The sequence below is a fragment of the Oncorhynchus clarkii genome, chromosome 25, assembly GCF_045791955.1.
Source record: "Oncorhynchus clarkii lewisi isolate Uvic-CL-2024 chromosome 25, UVic_Ocla_1.0, whole genome shotgun sequence".
NCBI classification, from domain to species: domain Eukaryota; kingdom Metazoa; phylum Chordata; class Actinopteri; order Salmoniformes; family Salmonidae; genus Oncorhynchus; species Oncorhynchus clarkii.
The window spans coordinates 3552100-3573719 of record NC_092171.1 but is presented as its reverse complement, the minus strand read 5'-3'; the positions used below and the strand labels follow the sequence as shown (position 1 = coordinate 3573719).

At 43.2% G+C, this 21620-nt stretch overlaps 1 protein-coding gene across 3 annotated transcripts in view; it reads right to left on the bottom strand.

The window, feature by feature from the left end:
* LOC139383723 (CAP-Gly domain-containing linker protein 4) overlaps positions 1-21620 on the bottom strand; it is an 83132-nt gene that overhangs the window by 54023 nt on the left and 7489 nt on the right. For 2 of the 3 annotated variants that reach the window (XM_071128280.1, XM_071128279.1), the window contains exons 2-9: positions 16664-16816; positions 11734-11873; positions 10657-10750; positions 10201-10362; positions 9370-9488; positions 2251-2493; positions 1261-1396; positions 838-969 (exon numbers count right to left, since the gene is read on the bottom strand). In XM_071128280.1, coding sequence (XP_070984381.1) covers positions 838-969; positions 1261-1396; positions 2251-2493; positions 9370-9488; positions 10201-10362; positions 10657-10750; positions 11734-11873; positions 16664-16802 — 1165 coding nt within the window. In that variant the 5' untranslated portion in view covers positions 16803-16816. Of the gene's footprint in view, positions 1-837; positions 970-1260; positions 1397-2250; positions 2494-9369; positions 9489-10200; positions 10363-10656; positions 10751-11733; positions 11874-14981; positions 15045-16663; positions 16817-21620 lie in introns of those variants that run through there. The other variant, XM_071128281.1, reaches the window with a different exon arrangement.

Genomic DNA, 21620 nt, shown 5'->3' with positions numbered 1-21620 from the left:
TAAGGAGCGAAAAAGGCAGGCCACCACGACAAGACAATCCAATCAAGGCTTGGGAGAGAACTTGACTTCTGCCCCGGAGAGCTCCGACAGACAGATAAACCTACTCATTCCCAGGTGAGGTGGGGGAAAGATCGAGTCACAAACATCAGAGGTGGCATTGCGCCTTTCCGTCGGGCATTCGCAGAAATCTGGTTAGCAGAGATAAGTCTCCTCGCTTTTCATGGGGTTTGTGACTTCGTCATTGGCCCCTCTTCTAGCCAACCCCGAGCAGCAGGGAGGTGGAGAAGCTATGGTTTACATGACCATTACAGTCTGAATCATGGCTTTGTGTTATAGAGTACACCCCCCCCTGCCCAGAGTGGATTCATTTCAGAGTTATGTCTCAGCCAGTGGAAGCATATTGAGGTGGAAGGGGGTTGAGACATTAAATCGAAAACTAATGTCATTAAGGAGGGTGAGGTGGCGAGGTGTGTGTTTCTGTGATGTGTTGCCTCTAATAATGCATTAATGTGTATGGGTCCCCAGAAAACACATCCTGGAGGGGGTGTAATGAGATAAACGGTAAAGTGGAAATTGGCTCTCCTCCCTTTATGCCATTCTCCATCTTCTCCCACCTGTCCGACTCCGCTCCCTACCTCCCTAACTCAACCTCTCAGCCCCTCAGGCTCAGTAGTTTCTCTATGCTTTCATAACGATGGGAGCTTTCCATCACAGGTAGGTTCATTTGTCTTTGTGGCCTGAGGGACTATAGGCCAAACTATCCTTTACCCTGTAGCCTATCCATCCATCCACTGATGTGGTACAAATATTTGAAGTCCCTGTCAGAGAAACTGTTACCTGTGTTGATCTTGGAGGTGACGCGCGACAGGTTGATGCGCTGAGAGGGCCGTATGGGGGTGGCACTTCTCTGGGTGCTGGCTTTGCATCGCTCTGAGGGTTTGCTGATCTTGGACAGGGGTGCAAAGATCCCTGTCAGGGGGGAGAATGTGAGAAGAGATAGAGAAAAAGAGATTGCTAAAAGCAATGAAGAGAGCAAGAGGTCAAAATGGGCCAAACACCAGATTGGGGCAGCCATTTGAGATGTTCACTCACATGAGGAGAATAGCTCCTGCCATAGTGAGACGCCATTGAGCAACCAACTTGTTCGATAGGTCCTAATAGCTTCGGATGGAGGATATCGACTGAGTCTAAGGTGATACGTAGCGATTGGATTGATTAATGCTTAGGGAGTACTGTCAGTCGGGGTTGTAGCGGACATACCGTGTTTGAGGCGGCAAGAAAAGTATTGAACTCCAGCGACGGATCCGTCATTCTTCCCCTCCGCTTGGTCGAGTTCCACGCCGGCCCAAAGACCGCCGGCGAACTCGGTGCTGCCGCAGAACTGTAGTGTGCCCACCTGAATACACACACATATGCACACACACATTAAACAGCTATAGAGACAACAAACAGGGCCCTACTCCAAAAGATAAACAGTCAGTAAAAAAATAGGGTGGGGGGGGAAACTCTCTCAATATGGATGTTTCATCCTCTATCTGTCCATCCTTGGGAGAGCACGGCTGCGCACGTAGGTAAGGGCAGGCCCCCCTATCAAGAACCCGTGGCAACTCAAGCGTGTTTTGATGCGTCCAAAACTATAAACACGTAGAGGAGAAGGGACAAAAATGAATTAAAAGAAAATAGAGATCAAAGTGCCTGGCTCACCAGAGCGGCAGGGAGAAAATAGGGTTATGATTAGCCAATCTGTGTGAACTCAACGCCCGGCGTTCTCGCTCTCAGTGTGGCGTGGGAATTCATTAATAGCTTATTCTTTGAGGGGGCCCTGTCTGTCTGTCTGTGTGCACACGCGTGCACTCAGAATCTGTTTGGAGTGTGTGCGTGTAGGAGTGAGGGTGTCTTCAGGCAGGAACACAACACAGATTACAAGTCCTTAAATTCACCGTTTCACCTTTTTCTATTATTTTTCATCCCTTTCTTTTCCTTCCCTTGTCTTAAGAAGAAGAAAAACATACTTGACCGCCAAAGATGGTGTTGTCATAGACATTATCCTGGGGCTAGAGTGTCATGATCTTTCACAGAGTGCTATATTGTTAAGAGTTACAATCAGTAATTGTCTTGGCAGATGAGCTGTTAATCATTCACTCAAATTAGCAGACGGCTCCTTTTTTCTCTACCAGTTATGGACAATCAACCAATGACAGGCTGTGGATTTGAGACCCTTCATTGATGGCTATGGAACTGGCCGCTTACCTTCTGACCGGCGATGACCACGCGGTCGCCCAGCTGGATGCCCATGGTGATGAGCTGGAGCCGAGCCTTGTCGGAGAGGCCTGATGGATCTTGGGCAGGGAGGGTCAGGGGGGCGCAGGGCCGGGGAAGGGCCTCTCTCAGCAGGCTGCGCAGCTCCTTGGCCAGGGTGGCGGCGTCCGCCATCTCCAAGAGCATGTCCAAGGGCTCGGATACCACGTCGGCCGGGCACTGGCCCCTATCGTTCTGGGGGAAGAGACATGGGGCAAGAAGAGGAAAATAAATGAGGGTACAGAGAGAGGGAGAAAGACAGGGAGAGAATAAAAAAGAATAGAAGAGAGAGTCAACACTGAAGTAGACGGATTTATCCCCAGCTGATTTTTAAAATAGCAGCTGTCTGTGGTAATAGAGCAAAAATGAGCCTTCAAAAAAGTTAACAATGTCACTTCATGAGACTGGTGGTTCTACTTAGGTCTGGAAAGCTCAAGTTTGGACTTGATTACCACCAATACCAACGAAAATACACCCTATCGGTGTTTCATGTGCAGTACATTGACGCGGGCACACACCCGGTTCAGTGAAATGGCTAAGCCTCAGAGATCCTCATAACTGTCAGAGAGACAGTCAGAGCACTGAGGTGTCAGAGGAGAGATGGCTTCAGAGGTGTAATAGACGAGGGAGGGCGTTTGAATTGGTGCTGCTGAAGTAATTGGGACCTCACTCACCCACCCCTCTGGAGGGGCGAGTGGTTCTTTATGAATTGTCAAAGGAGCTCTCTGCAAGAGCTTGCCTTTCACACTGTGCTAATGGACACGCTGCTGATTGACGTATATGTGTAATGTCTGTCGATATGATATGAATGTTATATAAGTAATTTATCATGTTGTTGTACAAAAGCATATCCTTAGTGCATTAAGGTCTTTGGAGATAGAAGAGTGTGTGTGTGTGCCTTCAGAAAGTATTCACACCCCTTGACCTTTTCAACATTTCGCTGCCAAAGGTGATTCTAACATGTATTGACTCAGGGGGATGAATACTGAGTTATATTTTTTTCCTCCACTGACTGAGTATTTTGTGTAGATCGTTGACAAATAAAGCTAATTAAATTAATTTCAATCCCACTTTGAAACAACAAAACGTGGAAAAAGTCAATGGGTGTGAATACTTTCAGAAGGAACTGTATGTGTGAGCTGGAATGTGTTTAAAGTCAGGCCATGGGTGTTAACGTAATGCTAGTTATGATGTGTTAAAAACAGCCCTTCAGGTGACCAGGAATGAATTTAAATGGCAGTGGGTGTGTGGCAGGTAGTCATTTTCTTCCAACCTTTAATTCAGTTCCATACTTTCATTCCTAGGAAAACCTTGACTTTGCCAGTGCAGCTCTTCTGTAATTTTCTCTTTTACATTTCCAGCTGGGCACCTAGTTACCTACAGTAGCTGCTTTATTTGCAGACAGGTGTTAAGGAGAATCAACGGACCAATTAGCGTGTTAAGATATTTTCCAATGCAGTCATTTAGTGCTCAGAGGAGACGCGGGAAAGATAAAGCTCACGTATAATAACAAGAAAATACGGAACTTTGCAAAGTTAACTGTAATGAAGGCTATGTTCATACCACCTGGAGGGTGGCTGCCTAACATGTCATGTCTGGTTACAAGACTAACAACCAAAACAAATAGTTTGTTTATCTCTTGGCATCTGTTTCCGACAGCAACAGTTGCCATGGGCGGCGGTCAGGGCGAAACGGTCAGCTTCTCTAATTGGGAGAAGGGATTCTTTGCGACATGGGCAGTAGTTTGCCGAGGGGTTGTAAGGGTAGGTGGCTCGCGGTGGATGATAGCAGCAAGATAGCAAGTTGGGCAGGCAAATCAAACCACGTCTTGAACCGTTATTAAAATGTGAAAGAGGGGCTAGTAGGCAGCCAACAAAGCCAGGACATACATTTGGACAGGCTTTTTCTCGTAACGGTGAGTAGCTCGGCAAAGAAGCAAGATAGCAATTTCGGCCACTGACTGATATGGTTTCTGTGCTAGTAGTGCTAACAACTGACCTGGACCAGTTTCAGTCGAAAGCTGGCTAGCTAATGCTAGTCTGCACTAAATAGCTCATCAGAGAGATGGACACGTACACAGTAGCAACCATGTTGCTTTCCATTGTTAGATACAGTTGAAGTCGGAAGTTTACAGACACTTAGGTTGGAGTCATTAAAACTCGTTTTTCAACCACTCCACAAATCTCATGTTAAACTATAGTTTTGGTAAGTCGGTTAGGACATCTACTTTGTGCATGACACAAGTAATCTTTCTAACAATTGTTTACAGACAGATTATTTCACTGTATCACAATTCCAGTGGGTCAGAAGTTTACATACACAAAGTTGACTGTGCCTTTAAACAGCTTGGATAAGGTCATGGCTTTAAAAGCTTCTGATAGGATAATTGACATCAGTTGAGTGAATTGGAGGTGTACCTGTGGATGTATTTCAAGGCCTACCTTCAAACTCAAGCCTCTTTGCATGACATCATTGGAAATATCAAAAGAAATCAGAAAAAAAATCAGAAAAAAAAATTGTAGACCTCCACAAGTCTGGATCAACCTTGGGAGCAATTTGGGAATGTGGAAATAGCCAAAAGTCATTACACCAAAAAAGAGAGCAGAGCAGATAGCAGTGCCACCACTTCTGTCTGACTCCGGACTACACATTATCCCCAGTAATAGGAGTTCAAACCACATCCTGTCCTATGTCTTTACCTGCTCCTTCACCCTTTCCTTGTTGTCTGAATAAAAGTACAATGCATTCTCCTTCAAAATATGTAATAGAAAAAGGAGCAGACAAAATGTTCAACTTATATCAACAGTACGTTTCTTGACAGCTCATAGACTTAGTAACAGCTAGGTCAATTAGGAATAAAGAAAGGCAGCAATGTATTTTTGCCCTGCTTCCCTTTCATGCTTACGTATTAAGCTGGCGATTAATGTTTATGCCCTCTAGCACTGTCATAGTCTTGGATCTTTGTACTCCTTGGAGACCAAGTCTTGTTTTCGAGAGAGGTTGAAAAGTATAGCCAGTACACTGTGCCAAATCAAACATCAGTTTTCTCCTCGAAACTCTAGTTGTGTAAGGAGCAGAATCGATTCACAGATACGCCAGCACTCTGCTGCCCTCATGTGATGAAATAAAACATATCCAATGATGCAGAATGGGCAAAATGATAGAGGCAAATCCATTTGAATGCAAATATGGACAACACTGGATGAGGGCGCGTTGTCAATTTCACCTGGTGCAAGTCTCTATTCAAAGTAAATGTCAGAGTTAAATCAGGGAGCCACTGAAGCAAAGCCCTCAGCATGCACTTTGCAGTGCTACAGAGACAAAAAGCCTCAGAGTGAGCCTATATGAGAAAGCACTTTGTCTAAGATGAGAGGGGAAATTCAAAGCACATTGAAGACATTGGTATTCCAAACGAATGCCTGTTTAGTGTACTGCGTCAACTGAGGCCAAATGGTAAATGTGATACACAAAAAACTTGTTCCCCCAATCAAAAGCCCTAGATTAACACAGAGGTTGGCGCTAAAATAAAGGTTAGGCTACCGCACACAGGGCTAGCGCAGCAAACACAGAGGCTACGGCTGAGGACACAAAAAAGTACGAGAAGTCCTGCTACGCCCTCTGCAGAGCCATCAAACAAGCAAAAGGACAATCTAGGAACAAGGTTGAATCCTATTACACAGGCTTTTACGCCTGACGCATGTGGCAGGGGCTACAGTGCATTACAGATTAGAAAGGAAGACCCAGCCGTAATCTGTCCAATGATGCCTTTCTACCAGATGAACTCAATGCATGCTTTAAAAAAATGCAAAACTATTGAGCTGTGCACAAGGGCAACGGCTGACCCAGGGGACTGGGTGATCTAGCTCTGCGATGTCGACGTGAGTAAGGTTTTTAATGAGGTTAACAGGCGTAAGGCAGCAGGGCCGGAAAGTATAGCAGGGCTCATTCTCAGAGCATGTGCAGAACAGCTGGCAGGCATATTCACGATCATCTTCATCGACGGATCTGCAATGGAGCGGGTCGAGACCTTCAAGTTCCTGTGTCCAAATCACTAAGGACTTAAAATGGTCCACACACACGCAATCAGTCGTAAAGAAGACGCGACAGTGCCTCTTTCCCCTCAAGAGGTTGAAAAGATTTGCCATGGGCCCTCAAATCCTTAAAAAGTTCTACAACTGCACCATTGAGAGTATCTTGACTGGCTGCATCACTGCTTGGTATGGCAACTGTACTGCCCTCAATTGCATGGTGCTTACAGAGGGTGGTGCGGACAGCCCAGTACATTACTGGAGCTGAGCTCCCCGCCATCCAGGACCTCCATATCAGGCGGTGTGAAAGGAAGGCCCAGAACCCATAGACTGTTCTCTCTGCTTCCACAGAGCAAGCGGTACTGGAGCAACAAGTCTGACACCAACAGGATCCTGAACAGCTTCTACCCTCAAGCCATAAGCTAAATATCTACCAAAATGGCTACATGGACTATCTGCATTGACCCTTTTAGTTTGTTTATATTTTTGCACTGTCTCTATGAACACTCACTCTATGCACACTCTACACACTCACTCCCAAACACTGACACTCCAACACACACAAACACTTCATTTGCTCACACACACAAATTCATACTGACCTAACACACATCAACACACACTGGCATACGCTTCTGCTACTCTGTCATACATCCTGATGCCGAGTCACCTTACCCCTATACATTTCTACCTCTATCACTCCAGTATCCCTGCACATTATTAATATGGTATTGGCACTGACCATGGAACTGACAATGTATAGAGCGTACTTACTTTCTTGTGTTCTTCTTATTTCTATTTCTCGTTTGCTTTTGTTCTGCTTGACTTAATCTATTTTTACAGTACAATTGATATTGATTACTGCATTGTTGAGAAATAACAACAAGAAAAGGTATTACACTGCACTTGTGCACATGAAAAAGAAAACATGAAACTACAGAGGAAGGATAAGCTCCACGCTCCCTGCCCCCCAAAAATAGGCAGAACTACAACGTACAGTTAACAATCATTGTCATCCTCCTCGGGTATGTTATTGGAAGTATACCCATGAAGCTACACTTCTTGATGAACTCTATCTTTCTAATTGACAGATTGTGATCGGGGCTCGGAGAGATGATTACGAACTTCAAAATTGCCAAGCCTGTGCCTTTCACAACATGAATGAACTCCCATCACCTCTCTCGCAGATCTCGCTGAATAACAATGTGCTGTGGTGAGTCACAAGCCTTACTGAATCAAACAGAGGGGATGGCAGTATGGAGGACTAACACAGGAGCTTTTCTTCAAATAAGATTTATAGGGACAGGACAGTAGAGTGGGAGGGGGTGAGAACGTATATCCTCCGCCTACATCTCTGCAATCAAAGTGTTTTCTACTGCATTTTTTTTTATTAACTTTTTTTGTTTTTTGATAAGTTGTTGAGAGATGAACTGTAATACCTGGTTGTGATCCACGGAATTGCAGGACTGCTTATGGCAAGTCTGTTTTGTTTTGGCTTGGCAAGCTAATATAGCTAGCTAATATGATTTGAATTATGCAACACCAGATTAACAGCATCAGTTTTTTGGCCACCTGCCCCGGTTCCTAGAGGGAAGTGGACTGCGGTGTGAGGGGATGCAGAAGCTCGCCCCATAGGGGGGCTTTTCCAGATTACTGCTGAGGTGTGATGGTCTTACTTATGCTTTTCAGTCGTCGAAGCATCACCCAGGTGGGTGCTACATTTCAGTAGTGGACGATCCAGCCTACCTACAGAAGAGGGACTGCGAACATCGAAGACAAAAAGGTACCCGATGAAGAACGCTGTGGCCTGTTTGTCAGATGTTTCTACCTCCCAGCGTGGCTGTTCCATATATGCTCCCTCCGCTCAAGATACTACCTTTTCGAACTGCCTACCTTCTAAAGCTGTGGAAAGCCATCACCGAAGAACTGCCAGATCAAAATGACTTAGATTCTACTAATGAAAAGTGATATATAGAACAAGTCTATTATTATTTATACTATACAAGTAGTGTCATCGGGGTATGGGCTGGGCATCTGAAAGAGTGCAATCAACCAATCAATCAATTGTTTTCATTTGACCTTGACAAAATGTTTCCGCAAACATATTGCCTTGAACATTCCCTCGCACCGTTACCTCTACCTGAGAACCAACCAAAATGTTTCTCGATGCTAAAGACTGAGCCACAGAGACTCTTTAATTGTCCCCCCTCTGGGCCTTAAACGCTTAAACAGGAGTCGCAGGTTGTTCGAGACACAGCGGGCTTTTTAGCCGGGGTAAATAATATCAACAATGAAAATTCATCTGGTGTTGCGTTCCTCTCCACTCGCACCGAGGGGGTGTAAAATTGGTTTAGGAGATAAATTAGTGCTGTTAATTTGCAGGAAAAACCTGCGGGAGAGAACTGAATGAGAGAGTTGGGGAGGGTAAAGCGAAGAAGCGAGAGTCGGGCATAGGAGGGATGTGTGACACCTTCAGTGGCAAAGAAACACACATCTGCTCGACGGGGTCTTTGTGTCACAAGGATTGCACATTCCTGAGGGGTATAATTTCGAGAGAACGGGGAATGAGCGGAAAGGAGGTGTGACGGTATGTGTGACTGTGTGTGGTGTATATATTCATTTACTATGACTATACATGAGTGGAATGGAGAACATCCATGCGTAGAAATGCAGACTTTCTATATGAATGAGAAGGCATGTGTAGTATGTGTGTTTGCGTGTGAGTGTGTATTTAAATAAAACCCACTCCTATAAATCAAACCAGCAGTGTGTTTATGGTAAAATGGTAGTAAAGTGGTCTTGAGTTGTGTTTTACATTAGTCAAATGTGAGGAGAGACAGCTGAACAGCCTCTAAGCTAGTTAGGTAGGTGGTACCAGGTACCAGCTGAGTTGAATTATGTTACAGGAAGCAAAAGGTACCCATTGACACCACATTTCCCAGGCAAATGTACAGCACAGAGCGATTTAGGTTCTCTGTTGAAAGTGTCTGGGAAATCAGCCCTAAGTGTTTATCCAAGGAGAAGGGCAATTTGGGGAACATACCCTGAAGGTGGGGTTAGCTCCCAGTTCTAGCAGACACTTGACTGCGGAGGAGCACAGGTTGGAGGCGGCAATGTGCAGGGCCGTGCCGAAGTCAAAGTCACTGCAGGTGGTGTCTACCTCTGAAACAAGTTCATAGATCCAATCAAATTAGATTAAATAACACTTCATTGTCTGCTTTTGCAGGAATGTGCTTTATATCTCAATGCTTCATCATCACAAGAAGACAAAAAGTTTAAGGAGAGAGAGAGGTCAGCAAATTGTATTTGGTTCTTCTTTATTTGAACAGACAACAGTAAGTGTGGTCTATTTACTGTTTGTGTCTGTTTATTCAGTATATTTGAAAAAGAATGTAAGAGTCTTACACTCTAGGAGCTCAGTGTTTGTCATTATACCTTGACAGACACAGTCTGTTGAAACATTGGTTATACAATGATTGCGTCTGAGCTCAGAGAGTGTGCAGCTCTCCTTTTCTTTTTCATGTGTTCTACTCCGCTAGTTAGCACCTCGCCTAAACAGGTGTGCGTTTCTTGTTGCCTACAGATTATTCAGCATATTTGCCTACACAAGTACTCCCTTTGCACACACTGTATGAGTGTCCTATTCTGAAAACTGGAAGCTTGAATCCTTATTTTTTGAGATCATGTGAGTGTGGTTGCAGGGGGACAAAGTATCAAATGACAGTGTTGGTAGTAAAGTTTCTTTCCCTTCGTAGCATTCTCTCCAGTTATCTCTTCCACAATTTATCTATCCAGCCCAAAGTGTCTCCCCTCTCTTATCCCCTATCCCCCCCACCACCTACTCCCCTCTCTCCCCCATCTCCACTTTCCTCACCCCCGGGCTGGGAGGCATGCAGAACCACCCGGATGAGCTGGGGCACATCGAAGTAGGCGGCGTAGTGCAGGGCACTCATGTTGGTCCACCGCGACCGCAGACCAGGCTCTGCCCCCAGGGACAGGAGTTGCTTGGCGAAGCTGGCCGCCATGTCTGCGTCACCTAAGGGGACAGACAGACGGTCAATGGCTGCCAGAACACTACAGTACACAATGTCAGGGCAGACTTTAAGCCTTCAAACAATATTTCAAACAGACGGACAGACAGACGGACAGACAGGCGGACGGACAGTCGGTCGGTCAATGGCTGAACACTACAGTACACAATGTCAGGGCAGACTTTAAGCCTTTCAAACAGTATTTCTCATAGACAGAGAGACAGAGAGAGAGAGAGAGAGAGAGACAGACAGATAAACAAGACACTCAATCACATGCAGGCACACACATATATACTCACCTATGCCGGGTGCCCCCGCCTTGCAGCAGTAGTGCAGGAGGCTCATGTCGGTCAAGCCATCTCGGTCATTCACACCACAGCCTCTCTTTAGGATCTAACAGTGGTGCAACGATAAGCATCACTGCTATGTCTAAATAGTAAGTTAGCTATGTGCAACACAGATCTAATAATAGCCATGAAAACCTAGAAATGTCTGAGACCAAGGGATTTTACAGCACTGAACCGATATTAACTTCAGAAGCTGGAAACCCAAACAAAGGTGGCTATCACTTTTGTTGTGGGAAGTCATTTGTGAGGTCTTTTATTTTTTTTTGCAGTGCTATGTTATCACTAAAGCAAGTTGTAAGCTTTGGAATTCATAAAGAAATGTCCACCTGCCTGAATGCTAAATTTCCCTAAGGACAGAGGCAGAGTTGTTCCCTTTCTCAGGGGGTCAATTATCCAGTTGCCACACTATCTAGAGAAAGTAATTAAAAAAATGGGGGGGCGGGGGAAATCTGGCGCAACACTGAGCACTAAGACATGGGGAAGAGAGAGATTACGTTTGATTTCAAGATCAGAGCTCACTGTACTGTATAGTATGTTGCAGTATTTAAATCAATACAAATGTTTTCCACAGGTGATTAGCTACACTGAATAGTTATTTTATCATACAAATGAACGTTTTTGTGTAAAAAATATGTCTGATTGTGGCTGACTGATGCCGGATTCAAACTATAGACCCAAATCGAGCAAAGCCAAAACGAGACGTACTGGCTTGGCCTAGTTACGCATGGACAATGGGAAAATAAAATATTGACGCCAGCACACTATGGGTCAGCTCCATAGTGTGAATCAGGCATTAGTGTCGTCATTGACAATGTCCTTTGTGTTGTCTCTTTGTCTACAACCCCAGGAGGTTAAACAAATGGGTTATCTTAATGAACTAACCTGGAGAGATATTAAGTATATGTCCCAAATGTCACCCTATGCCCTTGATATAGTGCACTACTTCTGACCAGAGCCCTGAGGGCACTAAATAGGGAAGACGGATACATTTGGAACACAAACTAGGTGTAATGGAGGAATAAGGGTCACCTCATTTCCGATCAGGCTGATATTCTTCTGGACCTGGGGCACCCACTGCCTGAGTACGGCGAACAGCTCCGGTACCGTGGTGCTGGACTCAAACAGCACCTCCCTGCACTGGGGCTCCTCGGGGTCAAAGAAGGAGAACTCTGGAGGGAACGAGAGCAAAAACAGAAAGACACTTTTCATCATGTCACTTGCAATGAGACCTGGGGTGTATTCACTAGGAACCAAATTAAAGCAAATGGCTGAAACGGGGAGAGACTAACCTGAACTTGTCTAATGGGATATGCTCCGTTTTGTTATGGTTCGCAACTGTGTGCATTAATGAATACACCCTGGGTTCAAATAGTAATTCAAATAATTTCAAATATTTAATTTGGGCTTGATAGAGGATGTCTGGCAAAATGGAAGTAATAGAAGTCACAAAAATGCAAACCCCGCCCATCTGCCACTCAAAACAGGGTACAACAAATTCTAAAAATATATATTAACGATTGCGATTAATATTTAAACCCAGGTCTGCTTGCAATTAATACATGTAGTCAGTAGACTGTACGTGTGCATACAATAAGTGAAACCTACAACCAAGGCAATATGAAATGACACGAATAGAGCAGATGAGATTCCTTATTCTACTACTATTATTCTACAATGCCAGGCAGCTTTGTACTACACAATATAGTTATATCTGAACACCCCACAACATTGTGCTCTGGTGAATGTAGCCCCGGAGTTGCAAGCACCATGCTCTAACCAACTGTGACATCTGAATCACAGAAGAACCTGGGTGGATGAGAAAAGAGCAATGATGCCACCATCACTTACTTGCACTTGTCTTTTCTTACTACCACTGACTGCGGCAAGTAAGGTTTTAATTGCAATGGCTTTGATAGGTGGTTGTCTTATCAACCTTAGTTGAAAACACTGACTAAGTCGCTCTAAATAAGAGCTTGGTTTGGTTAACTTCTTTGGGAACGGGGGGCAGTATTGAGTAGCTTGGATGAATAAGGTGCCCAGAGTAAACTGCCTGCTACTCAGGCCCAGAAGCTAGAATATGCATATAATTAGTAGATTTGGATAGAAAACACTCTAAAGTTTCCAAAACTTTACGGCGAAAGCAGACTTTGCGACTATGTTAGGTCAGCGCCTAGCCACAGAAAACCATACAGCCATTTTCCAACCAAGGAGAGGTGTCACAAAAGTCAGATGTAGCGTTAAAGTTAATCACTTACCTTTGATATTCATCTGATGGCACTCCCAGGTCTCCATGTTAGACAATAAATGTTTATGTCCAAATACCTCCTTTTTGTTTGCGCGTTTAGTCCAGTAATCCAAATGCACAAGGCGCAGGCACTTAGTTCAGGCGAAAAGTCAAAACATTTCTATGACACTTCGTAGAAACATGTCAAACGATGTATATAATCAATCTTTAGGATGTTTTTAACATAAATCTTCAATCATGTTTCAACCGGACAATTACTTTGCCATTAGAAATGAAAGGGAACGGAGCTTGCACTCTTTAAGCCAGACCCCTGGTTCAAACAGCTTTTATTCGCTCTCCTTTCATAGTAGAAGCCTGAAACAATGTTCTAAAGACTGTTGACATCTAGTGGAAGCCATAGGAAGTGCAATCTGACCCCATTTACACTGAATATTGGATAGGCAATCACTTACAAAAACTACAAACCTCCGATTTCCCACTTCCTGGTTGGATTTTTCTCAGGTTTTCACCTGCCATATGAGTTCTGTTATACTCACACACATCATTCAAAAAGGTTTAGAAACTGAGTAGCAGGCAGTTTACTCTGGGCACGCTCTTCAGCCGGACGTGATAAATACTGCCCCCTATCCCAAAGGCACAGTCAACTTAGTGTAAACTTCTGAGCCACTGGAATTGTGATGCAATGCAAAAGTGAAATATTCTGTCTTTAAAAAATTGTTGGGAAAATGTACTTGTGTCATGCACAAAGTAGATGTCCTAACCGACTTGCAAAATCTATAGTTTGTTAACAAGAAATTTGTGGAGAGGTTGAAAAACGAGTTTTAATGACTCCAACATAAGTGAATGTAAACTTCCGACTTCAACTGATAAATATATTGTGGCAGACCAGGGGGTTTGGTCAAGATGCTTAAACAGATCAGACATGGACAGAGTAGGATTAGCTTGGTTTCAAGGATGCCTATTTAAATAATAAATCATAAGAAAAGGATAGGTCTTCCCCATGAGACCCTCTCCGGGATACCGTCTTCTGGGCTCAGGGTCTTGCTGTATCCTGTCAGGCACAAAAACTGAACTCCCTCCTTTTAGCTCAGGCACCGTCTCCAACTACACGGAAGTCATCTTTCTTCGCCTAGTCCCTCTCCTTGTGTGCTGCCCTTCTGGCAGCTTTATGGGACTCGTACAGCTGGTGAGCAATCAGCCCTTGATTACCCACCAACCACAATCAGCCTCAATTAGTCCTGGCCGGAGAGCCCGTCGAGACCTGGCACGTCCAGCAGAGGGGGCCATCACCTCGTGATGTAGACTCCGTCTTCCACCAGGCCTCGACGAGTCTCCCCGTGGTGGCTGACCTGCTCTACGCCAAAATAAATACATAAATATTTATAATTTTTTGTACTTCATATTTTCAAACAGTCCATTTATATTTTCCAATGGGGCAATACATTTGGTTGAGGTTTTTGTGCTTTGTTGTTTGGGCCTCCATTGATTTTGTTACAATGTTTGAGTCACTCAGATAGCGTAAGAACACGGCATAAGCCATGGCAAAATGTTTAGAATTACTGGAAATGTGCTTTAAACTGCACATTTTCACTCAGCCCCATGGCAAAATGTGTAGAATTGTAGGGAATTGGCTTCTAAACTGCAAAGTTGTCTCTGCGGCTAAGAGAAGGGCCTCTAAAGGGTCGGAGATGGCGTTGTTGGCCACACCCACTACAACGCTGATTTGTCTAATACTACGTATACTACAGTGGTTCCTCCTTTAAAAGTTTTGAGCTTGCGCCGTGGGACTTAGAGATAATTTGTGGTTTAGTACTGTACCCTGTGTCACCACTTCATTGCTCCAGATCTGCGCAAGGGGGAGTTAGAGCACTGATTATGCTTTTGAGTCCTACTGTGTCTCTAACTGACAATGACTGGGCGACAAACCTAAATAGAAACTGATAATTGTGCACAACTTCAGTATTACTTACTAAAACTGTTTTTACACTAAGGTTGTTATTCTTTTATTTTGTTAGGATTATTTTGCTCTTACTGTAGTAGTGTAGGCCACTTCCGACCGGTCACGTTGTACAGCGCCTGAGTGGTGCAACGGTCCAAGACACTACATAGCAGTACAAGCTGTGTTGCTAAAGATGCTGGTTCAATACCGGTGCCGGCCTCGACTGGGAGACCCATGAGATGACTGTAGGTTTTTCTCCCTTTAGAAACAGAAATCATTCTAAATAACAAATCTTTATGCTTTCATTAATAAAATAATGATAAAAATATTATTGCAAAATGCAGATGTTTATTTAGTTATGGATCCATAACGAATTACTATGGGAATAAATATCACTGAATTACAGAAATATCCTCCAATCCTCTATATATAATTATTGGGGGAGAGTCACGTCAGATTTATCGATATACTGTAGGCCTACCGTAGATGACATGAGTCTCACTAGTGTTGAGTGAATGTGTTGTTAAAAGTGGTGTAGCGCTTATTTATTTAAAGAGCATATTGAAGTTAGAAGCAATAGGATTTGAAGTAATAGCCTACAACTATTTTAGCACCATTTTGCGCTGGTCTGAGACAAGCATGGGGACTGGTCTTGATAAATCAATGAGATTTTTATTTTCACTGAATCTACATTTGCGTATTGGTTGGACTACAATTATACAATTAGGGGGTAGAAATGTTATGCTCTTAGTGTAACCTTTATTTAACTAGGAAAGTCAGTTAAGAACAAATTCTTATTTACAAGGACAGCTTACTCCTTCCTCCCTGTCGGGGAATTGAACCCCGGTCTCCCGCGTGCCCTGCCCACACGACACAGGGATTCTTTAGCAAAATAGCCCAGTACTGTACTCCCGACCGTCACGCTGTACAGTGCCATATTTTCCATTCTATCCAAACGGAAACCCAGTGGGTTTTTCGTTTTTCTTGGAATAGAAACATCATAATATTGATCATGTTAATTAAGCAGGTAATAGTCAAAGGTTTGGACACACCTACTCATTCCTGGGTTTTTCCCTTTGTTTTTACATTGCATAATAATAGTGAAGACATCACAACAATTAAATAACATATATGGAATTAGTTAAGAACAAATTCTTATTTTTAAGGACAGCCTACTCCTTCCTCGCCGTCGGGAAATTGAACGCCAGTTTACCGCGTGTCAGCATTCTCTAGTACAGCCATTATTGAAGGCTATCAAATGCTTCTCAAAGATGCCCTCTGGTGGTCAAACCACACAGAAGTTTGTCTATAGCTGTTGACATCACATGAGCCTCTCTGAGCCAATGAAAATGTACAAAGCACACCACGAGGTGGTGTAGTACCACTTACGTCCCCTGGATGGCAGTATAATACACACCATTGAAATCACCACAGCGAGCTGAATCCAGCCATTTTTCAGATATACAGTATATGTCAGACTTATAGTTTTTGTTTTAATAGATCCATTCATATCTGTCAGCTCAGTGTGGTTTTAAGGATTATATTAACAATCAAAGGATGTATGTACTGTATGTACTGTGTGTGTGTGTGTGTGTGTGTGTGTGTGTGTGTGTGTGTGTGTGTGTGTGTGTGTGTGTGTGTGTGACTGACATTTGTATGCCTTTGAGTGTGTGCATTACATTTTTTTACGTGTAGGCCTAATGAAATGTTTCAAATGCACTTTAATCTTTCAATACACTTAGATCTGAATTTCATGTGATGTTGTGTTTCCTTACCGCAGTCAGTGGGCATGGGGGCCGAGGCCACCTGGTGGATGGTGGGGCGCGCTACACCACTGTGGGACAACGTGCTGTGACGGCCCAGGTCAGTGTCCCCCTCTGAAGACTCTGGCACCGGGACATCCTCTTTGGTCATCTCCCACCCAGGGCCTATAGACACACAGACAAGAGCAGAGTAATAAATACGGGTCATGATAATCTACCAATCAATCAAAAGTTTTAGGCTACATCAGCAGTTATCACATGTGCTGTATATTACAGATGACTTGTCAGACCAGAAGAAAAAACACCATTGGCCTACATGCTACTTTGTGACTGATTGTGATAAAAAACTGATAGCCCCCTGAGCTAAAGCCCAGACACTAGCTCAGATCTTACCATCAGAATCCATCTAGCCTAGTACCATTTCATCATCATTGCTATCAAAGCAGAACATAAATGAGAAAATGGATGGCAGGCAACGGCATGCAAATAAAAAGGTCTGATTCTCCTAAACGAATGGCCTATCCATTTATATGCACAATTACTTTTCTAACAGGAATTCTAAAAGGTTTTAGAGGGTCACCTGGTCCAAGTCCAACCCCACTGCATGGATTTTGGGCCACACCTGTCTTTAAAAAATATATACTTAGTGGAAACGTTCAACCACTACACATTCTGTCGTTGTTTATGTTGGATTAAAAACCATGTTAGAAAATGTGGTTGTATAACTACAGGGTCCTTTCCAACTGACTAGATTAAAAAATAGCTACTGTGTACTATTATACCACAATTCCGGTTTCAACAGAATTAATAGTGGAAAATAGGGATATGTAAGCCCTCGTGTAGAGCAGACCCATTTAATAGTGCTGACTCCAACCAACAGCACATACAGTGAGCTCCAAAAGTATTGGGACAGGGACACATTTTTGATTGTTTTGTTTTGGCTCTGTACTCCAGCACTTGGGACTTGAAATGATATAATGATAACAAGATTAAAGTGCAGGCTATCTTCATCCATATCGGGTGAACCATTTAGAAATAGTCCCCTCATTTAAGTCGACCGAAAGTATTGGGACAAATTCCCATATGTGTATTAAAGTATTCAAAAGTGTAGTATTTGGTCCCATATTCCTAGTGCGCAATGATTACATCCATCATGTGAATCTTCAAACTTGTTGGATGCATTTGCTGTTTGTTTTGGTTGTGTTCCAAATTATTTTATGCCCAATAGAAATGAACTCTGCAATGTATTGTGTGATTTCGGAGTCACTTTTATTGTAAATAAGAATAAAACATCAAATTGTATTCGTCACATGCGTGGAATACAACAGGTTTCACCTTAGAGTGAAACGCTTACTTACAAGCCCTTAACCAACAATGCAGTTAAGAAATAAGAATATATTTACTTTACTAAACTAAATAATAAATAAAGAGCAACAATGAAGAGTAGCGAGTAGCTGTTAATCTATGTTCTTAGATTAATGAGGATGCTTAATTCATGAATTACAGATAGTACTGAATGAATGGGGAATAATGACGTGTGAGAAAGTTAGCATACCCCCAAGACATGCTAAACTATCACCATTACAATAACAGGGGAGGTTAGCATGTCTTGGGGGTATGATACTTGTGCTTCTGTAATTTTCTTACTCATCATGACTCATTTCAGCACTACTTTAGAAGGTCACTTTACAAATTAACTTGGTTAACTTGTACCCCGTACATTGACTCGGTACCAGTACCCCCTGTGTATAGCCTTGTTATTGTTATGTACATGTATTGTGTTACTTTTTGATAGATTTTTTTTTCTTTCACTTAATGTTTATTTAGTAAATCTTTTATTAACCCAATTTCTTGAACTTGTTGGTTAAGGGCTTGTAAGTAAGCATTTCACGGTAAGGTCTACAACTATTGTATTCGGCGCATGTGACAAATAAAATTTGATTTGACTATTCGTAATCATTGTAGCATCCACATTGTAAATGGGGAATGCACCAATCCTCTCCAACCTGGCATGGTATAATTTGATATGGAACCTTTTCTTATTTTCAATTCAAATATAAGTGTATTTGTCGCGTGCGCCAAATACAACAGGTTACAGTGAAATGCTTACTTACAAGCCGTAACCAAGTGAAATGTATGTAAAAAAAAAAAACAAGAAAAAGTTTTAGATAAACAATAGATAAGTAAAGAAATAAACATTTAAAAAACAGTAAAATGACAGTGAAAATAACAGTAGCGAGGCTATATACAGGTGGTACTGGTACAGTGTCAAAGAGCGGGGGCACCGGTTAGTCTGGCTAATTGAGGTAACTCTTTTCAGTCTCCTGAGTGGGAATAGGTTTGTCGTGGCTTCTTCAAACTGTCTTGTGTTTGAACCATTCTAATTTGTTGTTGATGTGGACACCAAGGAACTTGAAGCTCTCAACCTGCTCCACTAGAGCCCCGTCGATGAGAATGGGTCGTGCTCGGTCCTTCTTCTCCTGCAGTCCACAATCATCTCCTTTGTCTTGATTACGTTGAGGGATAGGTTGTTATTCTGGCACCACCCGGCCAGGTCTCTGACCTCCTCCCTATAGGCTGTCTCGTCGTTGATCGTCGTCTGCAAACTTAATGATGGTGTTGGAGTCGTGCCTAGCCATGCAGTCATGGATGAACAGGGAGTATAGGAGGGGACTGAGCACGCACCCCTGAGGGGCTCTAGTGTTGGGGATCAGCGTGGTAGATGTGTTACTACCTACCCTACCCACTATGGTGTTGAATGCTGAGCTGTAGTCAATGAATTACCATTCTCACTTAGGTGTTCCTTTTGTCCAGGTGGGAAAAGGCAGTGTGGAGTGCAATAGAGACTGCATCATCTGTGGATCTGTTTGAGGGGGATGCAAATTGGAGTGGGTCTAGGGTTTCTGGGGTAATGGTCTTAATGTGAGCCATTACCAGCCTTTCAAAGCACGTCATGGTTACGGACGTGGCTACCTGCCAGTTGGTCAGCACATGCCCGGAGCACACGTCCTGGTAATCCATGTGGCCCAGCGGCTTGTGAATGTTGACCTGTTTAAAGGTCTAACTCACATCGGCTATGGAGAGAGTGATCACACAGTCGCCCGAACAGCTGATGCTCGTCTCGAAGAAAGCATAGAAGTGATTTAGCTCATTTGGTAGGCTTGTGTCACTGGACAGCTCGCAGCTGTGGTTCCCTTTGTAGTCTGTAATAGTTTGCAGGCCCTGCCACCTCCGACGAGTGTCAGAGCCAGTGTAGTATGGTTCGATCTTAGTCCTGTATTGGCGCTTTGCCTGTTTGATGGTTATTCGGAGGGCATAGCAGCATTTCTTATAAGCTTCCGGGTTAAAGTCCCGCACCCTGAAAGAGGCAGCTCTAGTGGCAGCTTTAGCTCAATGCGAATGTTGTCTGTAATCCATGACTTCTGGTTGGGGTATGTACGTACAGTCACTGTGGGATCGATGTACTTATTGATAAAGCCAGTGACTGATGTGGTGTACTCCTCAATGTCATCGGAAGAATCCCGGAACATATTCCAGTCTGTGCTAGCAAAACAGTCCTGAAGTTTATAATGTGCTTCATCTGACCACTTTTTTATAGACCGAGTCACTGATTCTTCCTGCTTTAATTTTAGCTTGTAAGCAGGAATCAGCTGGATAGAATTATGGTCAGATTTGTCAAATGGAGGGTGAGCTTTTGTTTGCCCTCTGGTTGTGCATTTAACATGCTGATAGAAATTAGGTAAAACTGAATTAAGTTTCCATGCATTAAAGCTATTTGACAAAGAAGGAAAGTGATGGAGTGCTGCATCAGATGACCTGGCCTCCACAATCACCCGACCTCAACCCAATTGAGATGGTTTGGGATGAGTTGGACAGCAGAGCGAAGGAAAAACAGCCAACAAGTACTCAGCATGAGGGAACTCCTGCAAAACTATTGGAAAACATTCCAGGTGAAGCTGGTTGAGAGAATGCCAAGTGTGTGCAAGCCAAAGGGTGGCAATTTGAAAAATCTCAAATCTCAAATATTATTTTGATTTGTTTAACACTTTTTTGGTTACTACATGATTCCCTGTGTTATTTCAAAGTGTTGATGTCTTCTATTATTCAACAATGTAGAAAATAATAAAAAATAAAGAAAAACCCTTGAATGAGTTGTAGGTGTGTCCAAACTTTTGACTATTACTTGCTTAATTAACGTGATTAATATTATGGTGTTTCTATTCCATGAGTAGGTGTTCACTCACCTCGACATCATCACTTTTAAAAGTGCAAGGACGTGTCCGAATCCGTATCACTTTCTACAGTGAAAAGTCGTAGCCGCTTTGGCGTAGTCATTTTTAGTCAAATGAACGCATAACCGGAAACGGGGTAATGGTTGATGACAACAGCCACGTGAATATGACAACAGGTTGTTAGCAAGCTCATTTTGCGATTTTGACAAAGATATTATTGTGAGTAAAACAAGGCTGTTTGCAGCTGCTATAGTAATGTAAAGACAGGCCGTCGATGGCCGCTATGGGTTCTAAAGGGTTAAAGTCACCATTGGCCTTATAGTGAAATCCCTGAGGGGTTTCCTTCCTCTCTGGCAGTTCCTCCGAGTTAGGAAGGACGCCTGGATCTTTGTAGCGAATGAGTGTATTGATACACCATCCCAAGTCTAATAAATAACTTGATCTTGCTCAAAGGGGTGTGTGATGGAAATGTTTATGCTTTTTTAAATAACCCATTTGTGTTCATGCAAGTGACTGATTGAACACCTGGAAGAAATCATCACTGTGCCCAAACCCATGTTTTGAGAATGATATCTCAGTTTCAAGGTCTCAACTTGGAGAGAAGAAGCCTCGTGAGGTATTGGTCTGCCACATGCATGAACCAGTATTGGTCAGTCACATGAATGATAGCAAACAAATAATGAATAAGCTAAATCATGCAAATATTACTTTCTGTGTAAGTACATAAGATAAATAAA